The sequence below is a fragment of the Buteo buteo genome, chromosome Z (genome assembly GCF_964188355.1).
Source record: "Buteo buteo chromosome Z, bButBut1.hap1.1, whole genome shotgun sequence".
Lineage (NCBI taxonomy): Eukaryota > Metazoa > Chordata > Aves > Accipitriformes > Accipitridae > Buteo > Buteo buteo.
This window is the reverse complement of record NC_134204.1, coordinates 45256903-45270665: the sequence shown is the minus strand read 5'-3', so window position 1 is coordinate 45270665 and position 13763 is coordinate 45256903. Positions and strand designations below refer to the sequence as shown.

The 13763-nt window shown below is 39.8% G+C and overlaps 1 protein-coding gene across 8 annotated transcripts in view; it reads right to left on the bottom strand.

Annotated features, from left to right (window-relative positions):
• NTRK2 (neurotrophic receptor tyrosine kinase 2) overlaps nt 1-13763 on the bottom strand; it is a 206705-nt gene that overhangs the window by 182509 nt on the left and 10433 nt on the right. For all 8 annotated transcript variants that reach the window (XR_012649128.1, XM_075021595.1, XM_075021588.1 and 5 more), the window contains exons 2-3: nt 6528-6602; nt 6219-6290 (exon numbers count right to left, since the gene is read on the bottom strand). Coding sequence is in view for 7 of the 8 variants with exons in the window: in XM_075021595.1 (XP_074877696.1) it covers nt 6219-6290; nt 6528-6602 (147 nt within the window). In the remaining variant the exon portion in view is untranslated. The remainder of the gene's footprint in view (nt 1-6218; nt 6291-6527; nt 6603-13763) is intronic.

Here is a 13763-nt window from a genome sequence, read left to right as displayed (position 1 = left end):
CACCACTCTAGTGGGAGGCAACATATTCCAGGTCGTGTGACAACCAGGTTTGACTCCTGGTTTCCACACAGCAGAGGACCCTGCTCTTCTGCATCAGGAGGACTCCCTAACCATCAGACAGTGGGTTCCTCAGGGAAATCTCTGTTGAGCTGAAGCCAGCCTTCCCCAAATTTATATTTCAGCCATCGCCCTCCATACCACAGGGGCTTTAACCACTTGGCTTGCTTAATTGCAGCACATGTTTCACATTCATGGATAACCTGCGCGATAGTGTCCATGGTCAGGTCCACCCCTCGATCTCGAGCCCATCTATATGTTGCATCTCTTCCCTGATGGCCTGAAGTATCATGGGCCCATCGAGCCATAAATAGCTCACCCTTATGTTGCCAGTCCAGGTCCACCTGAGCCACTTCAATCTTGGCAGCCTGATCCACCTGTTGGTTGTTTCGATGTTCTTCAGTGGCCCGACCCTTGGGTACGTGAGCATCTACATGACGTACTTTTACAACCAGATTCTCTAGCTGGGATGCAATATCTTGCCACACTGCAGCAGCCCAAATGGGTTTACCTACCTCTGCGCTGCCAGTTGCTCTGCTTCCATTGCTGTAACCACCCCCACACGGCATTTGCCACCATCCATGAGTCAGTATAGAGATAGAGCACTGGCCACTTTTCTCTTCCAGCAATATCTAATGCTAGCTGGATGGCTTTCACCTCTGCAAACTGACTCGATTCACCTTCTCCTTCAGCAGTTTCTGCAACTTGTCGTGTAGGACTCCATACAGCAGCTTTCCACCTAAAATCAAATCCCCTTGAGGCACACATCGGACTTCTCCATCTTTTTGCATCACCCACCAAGTGCACCCAGGCCCTTGAGCAAAAGCAATCCCACGAATGGGTTTACCTTTGCCTGAGGCAGGAGGTATGCTCTTCCCTGGCACCCTAACGGGAGAGCCAGGCTCAAACTCTGATTCCAGACCAAGGCAAATCAAAGCAGATTTCAAACCCTCTACCACCAACACCTTCTAAATCCTGAAGTATCACAATACAGATCTGAAAATGGGCCACAAACATCTTACAGAAGAGCCCCAGCCATCCTCTGAGATAGTATTTCTCTCTTCTTTCTTTTAAGAAAATAACACCTTAAAAAAAAATATTTCAAGAATATCTTAAAAACATAAAGACTGACTCTGGGAGAGTGTTTGCTGTTAGTCACCCAGCATGGGCATAACAGCCCCCCTACTTCACAGGCAGGACTGAAGTCCCATCTTTCCTAAAGACTTCCTCCTGGCTGCTTACATGTTTCCTTGCTCAACTTACTCATCCTATCTCTTCGTGAGGTGCTGAACTGCCTGCTTCGGAGCTATGAACTCTATCAGAGAGCAGACTGTGAGAATCAGGTGCTGCCATAGCTATAGCTTCTTGTCATTTAGCCTCAGGCCAGTCATTGCTTTTGGAGGATTACTGCAAACCTTTAGGCAGTAGAATAGCCCTTGCTTAGATTCATGAGCCAGACTTACTGCCCAAATGTCACCAGGTATGTTACTGTCTGAACACTTTGTGCAGGTATCAATGACTCCATGTGAGCCAGTGAAAAAATGGGACTGATAATTTAAGTAGAACTATCAAAAGAATAAGGAGTCATTATTTTAACAACTCCAGTTTCGAAAAACCAAAAGCACCTTGATAGTTTTAATTGTGTTTTCAGATTTTTACCAGTTGTGCTTGATACACACCAGGAAAGGGAAGTAAGAATAGTAAGAAAAGTAATTAAAAATTCCTGTGCCTATATTCTCAATCATGGGTTGAAACATTCAGTGCTTCCAAGACTGTAGCCTTTCCTCCCAAGTAGTTTAGCGCTTTAAGGTTTTTCAAACTGACAAGTAATTCAATAGAAATTTTTCAGACCCCTGTTACCACTGTTACTTAAATGATACTTTGACAGTAAATTTAATGTTATGTATTTTTTTCAGAAATTGAGCACTTTATATTGATTATAGAGATGCCTGCTGCAGTCTCTTTAATTCATGTTAAGTGAAAAAATCACTACCAAGCTTATTATTGAGTAGTTAAGGATCACACTTCCACTTCCATGGAATGAGAATACAAATTAGTTCCCCAATTCAACTACACATAAAAAGATCATGGTGAGCAGCCCAAAGAAGATCCACCTAGGGTTCTAAAGCCTTTTTTTCTTAAAAAAAAAAAAAGTCTGGAGTACAGAGCCTGGCTCCAAAGCTATACCTAAGGATAGGACCCAAATTCAGTCAAAAGCATGCCTGTACTTCACATATTAATATCAAGCTCACTTTAAACTTGCTAGCCCTAATTCAGCTAAAAGCAAACCTGTGGCAATGTGAGGAATGCAAAAGCAGCCTGAGAAGCTGCATAAATATTTACACAGCTAGCAACACAGGCACAGCTCTACCATCTACACCACTCCCGACAAGGGGAGGCAGGAAGGAAGAGGAGGGAACAGATTTAAGTACTGGGGGGAAGAGGTGAAGAAATGGCCATTTTGCTACTCTCTGTCTCCCTCCACAGGCAACTGCCTGCTCTGACTATGGCTGGAGCCAGCCCTGTGTGCAAGGGAAAATCTGCCGCAAGGTCTCAAATGGTTTCATTTGGCTGCCTTACCTAAACCTGAACAGTGTAGAAATACAAACACATCTTAATACCTAGAGTTTTATGTATACTACACTCACAAATCTATGATTCAGTGATGCAATTATACACAGCCTGGCACATAACAATAGCCATTTTTAAACATTTTTGGAAGTAATGCACTTGCTATGAAATGTATTTTTATGTTTAAAGGTATTGACAGTATACCATGCATGTGTATTACACAGGTCCATTAAAATTACTGTTAGCAGCAGATAAGCTTATAAACTACAGCACTACTAAACTAGGACTATTTAATAGCTTGTTAAATGCCACTGTTGACTAATTTGAGTCTAAAGTCAATGAGAATACCAGAATTAGATGAGCAAGGCTACTAATACACTTAAGTAATATCTATTAAAGCATTTATTTTCCTGTTGTTTATGTTATTACTCAAATCTTCTCATCATACATAGCTCTAGAAAGATATTTGGGCTACAGAAGTTTGGCCAAGAAAATAAGGTAATGACAAAAAAGGGCTTAAGGAAATGTGTGTTAATAAGTTCCTTATAATCTGATATTCTTATATGATTCATAAAATAAATACTACATTCATATAATAAAGCACCTTAACTACATCAAAAGCTGTTTCACAGAAGGAAAAGAAAACTGTAATAGTATCACAAAAACAGTTTTTGTTTTCTTTATGGGATAGTAACAAACTGTTGTTACAAAATAAAATGCAAGACTTCTCAAAGACCTGTATTCGGAGGCTACTCGTGCAAAGTGAAATGATTTCAGCACTTAATAGTTTTCACTGTCCCAACCACAACAGGGGCTGCACTTCATTCCCAGTGCAGCCAACAGGTGTTTTATTGCTGATGACAACAAGCAGTGATTCACTGGGGCTTTCAGAAACATTTTAGTGTGCATCAAGACTTGCCAGAGAAAACAAACAAATGCATTTTTTTCAGGGATAATAGATCAGCCTCGGCAAAAAAATGTCTCCATACTTACTGCTTTGTCATGTACATATAGAACAGGTGGTGCCACTTAGTATTTTCCATCTTATCTGGGCTTATCCTGTGTCTGCTAACATTACTAAATCCCCACCAAAAGCAAACACAGTATGAGACTGGATAAGCCCCTGGTTCATAACGTTAAGTATTCTGGATTAGGATTCCATGTACATCAACCAAACAGATGTCAGCCAGCCTAATTTGTTTCTAACAAGCAGCTTCATGAACTACAGATCTAGTAAAGCCTGCTTACCAACAGATACATATTCCATGTTTGACTGCATGCTCCAGCTGAAGCTTTTCCTGGGGCTGAAGTGTTTTAAAGACATCTTGCCCACATGGATTCTGTAGTGCCTAGCAGGTCATATAAGCACAATGATACTTCTCCCTTAAGTGGGAACTCTAATAGGGTCTCCCTGTCCTGTCCAATGGTCAGTTTTCAGAAAACCTGCTTACCTGTGTAAGTTTTGGTTAGAAGCAACCACTGGAGATGGAGACATTTTGTGACTGCATGAAACCCATTTCCCTAAGGAAACAGGCAAAAAAGCCTATCAAGAGAATCTCACCAATTGTCTTAGTTACCTTTTGCAGCGTGTACTTGCCCATACAGCTGGGAAGGTCTTCCAAACATCTATTTACCTTGCTCCAAATTAAACTCATTATTTCTCACTCTGTACTCACGGTCATGGAGAGAACTGATTGCTCTCCTCATTGTAATTGGTCTTCTTTTAAAGATAAGAAGACGTATGTTCCTATTCAGTCTTCTCTCTATCGGACTGAACATACTCAGCCTCTGAGTCTCCTTATATTATTTGCTTTACAAGCTCCTTATAGCTCTGTTGCTCTTCTCTGTAATATCTTTCAAGATGGCTAGATTCAGTGTCCTAATCTATATACAATATTCCAATAGATGCCTTCCCAACAGCTAAGGTAATGGGCAAAAGATGTAAAAATCTAACACAAAATTCCTTTTGATCCCAGACTGAATTTGCTTTGTTCTGCTGCATTATGCTGAGATTCTTGTCCCCACACAGCCACTGAATGTTTCTCTGTAAATATGCCTCTCAGCCAGTAAGTTCTTATTGAGCATTTCCCCAGCCAGGGCATATGCACTTGGTTTTAGGGAATTTCATCTTTTACAACCATAATTCACTGAGCAATTGTTACACAGGTAAACACATTAATTCACTCTAGAAGATACTTCCCTTATATCACCAACCGATTACAGTAAAAGCTATTTACTTTATTAATGACTATATGAAGTAATATGTAAGCCTCATAGGCTGACAAGATCTGGTTCACACTCCTCCAGTGACTGTTCCACATTAAGGACAGCAGTTACTGTTTAGGCAGATATGAACATTCACATTCACTTCCTTACAGGAATTAATTGCCATTCTTTGGAAAACACAGGTGCAGAAAGTGATTCCATTTCATTAGCAAAGCAATCAGCCCCGTGCTCTGCTCAGCAGTTCTTCCCTATTACAAGGAAGTAGCTTACAAGTCCGAGGCTTGGCCTTATGTCTTCCCCATCTGATTAGGACTTTAACAAAAGCAAAGGGTTAAGTTAAGTGCAAAACATATCTAATGAAGATGGATGGACTGAAACACACACTTGAGTACTTGGCTAAAACACGGTACCTGTGAGGAACTGAGCCCCTCACAAGATCTCAATGTTACGTAGGACTAGATCCATAGTTTTCCCTTTAAGTAGCAAAGCAAGCTGCTCCATGTCTGTCCCACCAAAAGGCACTACAGTCCTTCAGGGACATGTACTTATATTAAAAAGAAACAAAGCCTTTCATTTTAGCTGATCATTTTGCTCTGTACTTTTATAAAGAACTTTGATCAGTTCAGCCTTTGCTAAATCTAAAGCGTAAGTAATCTAGAAAAACATAGTCAAAAAGCTGCACAGGCACCAACTCTGCTTCCTGATGTTCATGAACCACAAATGGCATTTGGGTGTGAAAGTAACCTCACTCTTATATTCTTATATTATATTTGGGTGTGTTAGTTCAGATCTTGAATGAGCTTCTGAAGTGAATCTTCTGATCACCCCCAAGACTTAAGTTCACAGTCACGCCACAGTCTCTGGGTATGCACGCTGGTCAAAGTACGTTAGATGTGCTCCATGCATGCACCTACTGCACTGTAGCTGCTACAACATGTTCAGCCCATTGAATCAGACTAGAACTAGTCAAACCCATGTCACTGAGTGTGATGCACAGTGTGGACATCATACCCTTGGCACCAACTCGCTCAGCTGAGAGAGGCACTCTTTGAGCTACACTACTTACCACAAAAGACAGAGTCCATTGTTAGAGACAGAATAATGAACTGGACAGTCTTTTTGCTACCCAACATTATGTTCTTGTGGTCCGCCAGTTCCTTACCGTACATGTCCTGTGTTCTGCCCATTCCTTACCATACATATCTTATTTAGGGTCAAGTAATGAGAGAAGAGCATTTTAAATCTGTCCTGTTAAAACATTTTTTGTGACAGAAATGGTAAAAGAGAGAAATAAATTAACAGTTAAATAAATTAACACAAGCTGGGCAGTTTTGGCATAGAAGGCAGACACTATTCTTACTCACATGTATTGTAGGTTGACGTTTTTCACAAATGCCTGACGGGACACAAATCTTAAGCCTGAATCCACCACGGTCCTGAGAAAATAAATAAAGCTGTTAGAATATTTCATTTAAAATATAATGGAAAGCATAATGATAGTAACGGTTAAAATAAGAGTGTGGATGAAATCTCAACAAGGCTGAACTGCAAGATCTACAACTGTCCTCTGTAACACACAAAGTTAGGCCTACACTCTGATAAGGTCTCTGTATACTTCTATAAAAGAAATAAAGAAAAAATAGCTTTATAAAATATGCATCCCATATACTTACAGATTTTTAAGTCCAACATAAAATCCAACTTCATTGTCATTGATGCTTTCTAACTTTCGCTGGTTTGCGATGTAACTGTTGAAAAAGCAAGACAGAAAAAAGTATGAAAGTGAATACTTCCATGGCTTTGACTGTTCAGAGATCAAGCACTGATGTCTGGAAGTCAGCAATGATTGCCGACCTATTGCAATTAACACTAAGATCTAGTTAGAACATCTGCAGAGCAAAAGTGCTTCTTAAAATCTTCCCCATCATTTAAATGGCACTTTGTGGGACAGGGCTGGAGGAGAAATAGTTGAGTTTTACACAGGGGAAATGAAGCCTCGTTCATCAAGGAAGCAAGTCACCCTGAACGCACAGTAAACGAAGCTGCATCACCATTTTCCATGACACACTTCCCTACCTCATGCATTTCACAACAGCAAAAGGGCCAACTTTAATTGTGACAGTAGAGTTACCCCCACTTACATTGAGGGGGGATCAGACTGCCCTAGTCTTTTCTCTCATGTTGTTAACTTAATCACTTGTTAAACTGATTTTGTCCCTGCCACAAAGTAGTTTCAGTTCTATTTACAAGGTGTGGCAATAGGAAAACTGAGGAAAGGGAGGCTGTACTTCATGATGTTAAATATACAAGCAGAAATTAAGAGAAGAGAAACTGTCATAGTAGACCAAAGCACTGAGTCCACTCACATAGCATGAGTATTTGCCTGAACCCCCAAAGCATGTGGTCATGCAAGCCGGTCCTTTATATTATCATCATGTGAGATCTACAAATAACCAGTGACATCCCACAGACTGGAAATTAAAATGTTTTACAGATAATGCATTGTATGATATGTAATCTTTACCTCTTGTGCAGCAAGAAAAAAAGTTTCACAGTGCAAATCGTGCAGTCTAGGAAGAAGAAATTGGTCAAAACTACAATTCAACTGACATTACGGGCAGAACAGTGAGCCTGATATAAGAGATGCCTTGCTAAAGAGTCCATGCATCTCAAAAGATAACCCCGGTCCCAGAAAAACTTACACAGATTGACCTGTATTTTCATAAGCATCCAGAACTAATCAAAGCTGCAGGTTTTCCTAAAAAGAATGAGTCTTTCCTTGCTACAATAAAACTTGTCTTAATTTTAAGAATTTTTTATTATTATTTAAAGGGAATTCTGGTGAATTGGAAAGAAGATGTATTGCTTTCCCAAAGGCAAGCCATCTACCTTAACTGGTTTGTTAAGGGAAATTCACGGTGTGTCCGCTCCCCAACAGAAGCTTAAGAATCCCAAAAGTTGGGTTGGGCTCTCCTCCAAAGCTGCAAAGCTGACTTGGGCTATGCTCTTGCCAAGCATGAGGAAAAGCAAAAAGATTCCCCTAATGGGATTCACTGTCCCTTGGGAAGAAGAAGGGCAGGAAAAAGACAATGCATGATGCTAGACAAAACATATTACTACAGCATCATATGACACTGACTGCTCTGCAGGACTTCTTAGGATAAGATCAACATGGTGTACCCATTTCAAGACAATAGAGTCCTTCGTATTTTACAGTTCTTTCCTTGGATTTTTTAAGGCAATCTGATTTACTCTGTTGGAGTTTATTAATCTATTTTTTTTACATATTTTACCACGTAAAAGTGATTAAGTAGTTTATAAAAGACTATCAATTCTTCCACCTGAGAGTCCTGCAAGTGAATGATTGTACTTCCTCTGAACCTGCCCTAGAGAAGAACTCATGATTTAATTAAGTATCACCTTCTCTGTCACTTGGACCTCATCATGCAAAAATAAAGTCATGTAAGAGGTATCAACGATACCTTCTTCATCCTGCCTGCAGTGTTCAACCAACAAGAATCCTGTCAAGACCAGATAGAGACAGGGAGAACAAAGAGCAGAAATTGAAGAAAATGGACAGAGAAACAGAGGGAGAAGAGACTCAGAAGAGTAGAATAAAAGAAACTAAGTGACCAGTTGTACTAGCTGAAGATTAAGCCATCAAAAAACTCTCTGACAAACACTGCCAGAATGCAGATCCATCACTTAAATACACTTATCACTCATCCAAATCTGACATTGCAATTTTAATCATAAAAACATTTAACCAGAACGTCCCACTACGAGAAGCTCCAGAACTTGACATAACTTATAGTGTTGCACAGAAATACACTCCTGTATTACACCCTGTGGTAAGCCTCAGCCAGTCGTAAAACAGCTCAGCTCTGCTGAAGTCAATGAAGCTACCACAATTTACATCAGACGAAGATCTGAGTACGAGCACACAATCTATATAAAAAGATCAGTGTTGGTCCATTAGGGAACAAACCAAAAGGATGATATTTGGGAAGAAGAAGCGGCATGAATTTCTTATCATTTCTTTCCATCTCTTATTGCATCCCTTAAAAGAAAAGCAAGGGAGGCATACTTTACTCTGAGCTAGTACTAGTTTCTTTATGGTGAATGATTTATGATTCCATTTCCTAACTGAAAGAACCAAAAGAAACCACTGATTTTCCATAACCATATTTTGAGTAGGGACCCAGAAGAAATTCTGGCTAAGTGCGACTAAGTCAAAGCAATAATGGCTCTGCAATACATTTGTAAAAAAAAACTCTCAGTACAGAACATGACAGTAAAGCAAATTTCATGCAGTTCAAAATCCTTGAAGAGTGGACAGATGTAATTTACCAGAAGCATGTCACATCCTCTTACGCTTCCTTACTTGCTTAACAAGTCTGTTTTAAGTTAAGCCTTTGCAGCTATTTCATAGCAGTGCGAAAGAAAGGAGTAATAATGATGTAGCTGTACACTGCAAGGGGAAGTTGTTCTTCTGTTTCATTTAGAGGGAGTTTTGAAATAAAACCTCTCCCTAACTGAAGGCTATTTTTAACTTCTTCACAAATACTCTACCTTGATTTTACTTATCATCAAACATTAATACTCTAAAAGCTCTGACTTGCAGTGGGTGACGCTGAGAAACGTAGTTTGCCTGCCTGTCCTCAAGAGTATCCACCCTGTTCTTTAACTGAACGTATTTATTGTAGCACAGAAGAAAAACATCCTGACTCACGGCTGGCTGAAGTCACGTGAGGAGCTTGGAAGCTCCCACTGCACAGCACAGCAAAGCGTAGTGCCGCCAAAACCTGGCTGGATAGTACCCAGTCGGATCACAAGTATCAGCTCACAAACACCAACTGCTGCCTCTAAACCAAACGTTCAGCTGCCTACAATACTATTTGCTTGATGATACTATAGCATTCTGCCTCCCCTTCAATGAGTCATCAGTAAACAATATTTGTTTTCAGACCTTTAATTTCATCTCCCCTTTGTAAACTACTGATTAATTCTAGTAAAGGCATTCACAATCACACACCTACTGACTGCACATTGCAACCTACAATAACACATTCACCTCAGCACACTTCAGTAGCTATTGAGTACTATCACACACTTGTACTTCACCACTTCTGCAACATTCTGGAAATGATATTTTAAAATCCTATCGTAAAAGAGTTAACTCCTCCAAATAAGTTCTCCTTTAAAAGGGTGGTCTTCACTTCTGTTTATTACACATGTGAAAGACTATGGATACAGTCTGTATAATGTCCGTAAAGCAACCTCTGAACTGCAAGAGCATGAAGAGAAGCAGGTTCTGCTCTTTAAAGCAGCCCAGATTATTTTGTGCTTCAATAGCTCAAAAAAGTATTTCACTCTTTCAAATCTCTTCCTTAACCTGAAAAAAACTGGTCAGCAGAAGTATGTCTTCCTAACTTATTTGATTTATTCTATTTCCTCTGAATTAGTGTATTTCAAGGTATACTACACCATCTGGAGCTATAAGGACATGCTGGAAAACTAGTGCACACTAGTCTTAACAACATAGATGCAAGCAAATAACACTGTAATTCAGCTCCAGAACTATTTCTGTTGCCAGAAAACTCCCTTTATGGGAAACATATTTTCTTAACACTCCAAAAAATAAATCAATTATATGTCTAGCTCTGTTTCATACAGCTGGGAAAAAAGTTTTTAAAATTAATAAACATTCCCTGGTGAAGTGTTTCTGAACTTCGGGAAAACTTTATACTCGGAGTTATTTTTTCACTAAATCTTTAGGGGAAAAAGGCAGCACACTCCAGACATTGAACTGTCAGTAGACGAAGTACCATTTAATGACAGGTCACATATGTGCCTACATCTAGGGTCTATACTACTGAGAGAGCTGTATGGCAACATCAACAATTAAACACTGCAAAGTTCCCTAGTGCTGTGTTTTCTTACAAACTTAAATGTTAGACCAAGTTCATCAAAAGGTATGCTAAAACTTAGGGACATTTTCAACACACCTGGGCTGATTTATGTTATGCATCAAATTCATGCAGAATTTGTAAGCTTGACACAACACTTGATGAAACTTGGCAGATTCAAATGGGTTTCATTTGCAGCCCCTCTGAAACCGAATTTAAAATAATGCTCAAGGGGCATGAACTCACATAGTTTGAAAATGAAACATAGAGCTACACAATGTTGCATATCAGGAATGCCAGGTTTAGACATATGTAGGGACCAATGGTACAATCTCTGCTCAACCAAGAAACCTTTGTACATAGGACCAAGCTCACCCTAGGAAGGTAACTCTAACAGCAAGCAATGAACATGATCTAGACACCTACAAGTGACAAGTTCTCTACAGATATACAGCCTTACTCCAATTATTTTATTCTATTTTACTGTCTCTGTCTGATACCATCAGTACTAGACTTCATGAGGCCAACCTCTAGAAACAGAACTTCTACTACGAAATGAGCATGCCATAACTCAGCAAAGAGGCAGTGTGTCGCCATAGTCCACTGTGGACTTACCTGGCATTCAGCAATTTTACAAACTGGTGCTCAACCGCTTGGCTGTCTGGTGTCTCCTGACAAATTCTGAGGAAGTGCTGTGGTGGCATTTTTTTTTTAAACTGTGAATCACTCTGTATTTCACAAAGAGTGGAAAACTGATTGCCACTATCACTGGCTCCTTAAGTTCATCCTTTAGGGTTTTTGTCCCTCCCATTTAGAGTATTTAACCATGAGTCACAGAACACTACAGGAGGTAGCTCTCCACATGCCACTACAGCAGCTCTGGAGCTGACATAATAAACTCTGGGACCTTTCTTTACAGTCACAGGCATGCCTGTTTTTTGAGCAAACTCTTCACTACACATATCCCACATTCAGATAACACACTGCTCAGGGCAATCTGGAACTTAGCATCTCATGGCCAAGGTCACAGATCACAGTTACCTTCAAGAATTACCTGTTTTCGATGTGTGGCTGCATCAACTGCCAGGAGAGGGTGGGGTCAGACATTCTGCTTCATGTCAATATACTATGATTATCCAAGTAATAGTATCCAAGTAGTAGTACACAGTTACCATTGGGAATGGCTTCTCCAAAGCCATCACCCTGAACAATTACTGCCAACCCACCAGCTTAAAGCAGGAGAAAGTGGGAATTCAGTGGAGATCCCAGTCTTGTTTTGGCACTGCAGGAGCAGATCCATACTCTTGCTTATGACTTCAACTCCATGGGAAATGGAAAGCCCACGGTTTGCCAGCCAACCTTAGTTCCCTCTTTACAGTATGCAAATATGAAGGCAAAAGTAAAAATAAATGAATATGTCTGCAATGCAGAGTTTAAGGAAACAGTTACTATATTTAGAGGCAGAGAAAATGAAACGTAATGCACCCTTGGGCTTACTTACGTTTCTGGTTTGGCTTCAAGGTGTTTGTTCTGTTCTCTTCAAATAGCAGACTACCAAATAAAGCAAACTCTCAAGACATTTCATGCAGCTTTCCAGATTTAAGATTCATGCCTTGACGAGCTCCACCTTCAGAATTATTTTCCCCAAAATGCATGCAAAGCTTATTTAACTATCTTCTCCATTCAGAGACCTGTCCTCCCCCTTGAGCTCCATAAAGTTCATACATTTGATATTTCACCAAGACATCAATTTTTGACATTTCTCCAGAGGACAATTGACAGCTGCAGTCTAGCTTTTCCTTAGCAAAGATACTTTGGAGATGTTGATACTCCTTGATGTAGTCAGAAAGAAGTATCAGCTGGCCAGACAATAACCTATTTATTCAAAAAGATATGTCTTAATCACTGACCTTACACTTATCTACAAAACACGTTTCATCCACCGTGTACGAAATCATCTCTGCAAACTGTTAGGAAGAGGCTTAAACTCCTGTACAGTCCCTTTATAATATATACACTAAAAATCACACATTAAATAATGTACAAAAGTTACAGTAGTGAATATGGCTTTTCATTAGTTCTCAACAGAAAGCAGACACAAGACTAACATTTTTTATTATTATTATTTGGCTTGCAAGGAAGAAAGAGCATCTTAAAGGAATTAATAAATATAAATATATGTGACATTTCTTTCTCCTACAGAACCACCTAGTGCTGTGACTCTTCAAAGACTAGTAACTTTCTAGTTACTCTCTTTTTCAGCAATTGCATACACCACCTCTGTAGCTGTCACTGGCCTTGTTGCAAATGAGAATGGCAAAACAGTAATTCCGTAACAGCACAGTAAGACTGCTCCTAACCATCCTTTATATGCATCTTTTTATGTCCCTCAGTGAATCAAAACATTAAAGCATCTTGGCTGATGTCAAAACCTTTGAATTCTCTTCTTTCCAGGTGCACATGCCCAGGCAGTGACTTTATGGAAGGGATGTCTTAAGTGAGCTACATGTTCTTCAGAGTTAGATAGGCACTTGTTAACATAAATCAGTATGCTTCACAACATTTTAAGTCTTTTTCCTATCTCCAGGTTTTGACATGCTCAGTATTCCCTGACTCTTTGATTCAACATAAGAAATTCCCTCTGAAATTCCCTCCGAGGCCAGTCTTCCCCCCAAATATATTATTACCAGTGTTTGTCATTAATACCCATCTTTATTCAGTCTAAAATTACTGGCTCTTGGAATGTCAAATACTCTGTTCATTCTGCTCTGGTATTCACTGGTTCATCAAGACAGAGGACCGTACCTGCTACACTGTCCACTGCCTCATTCACTGCATGCAATACACCTCGTGCCAAATACAGATCAGAAGGTAGTACTTCCAAACGATGGAATGAAACTGCAAAACTTGAAGCCATCCATCCAGGAAAATCCATCTATATCCTGTTAACGCATTAAATTTGCTGAATGATTTGACTCCTAACATCTCAAACAGTATTCT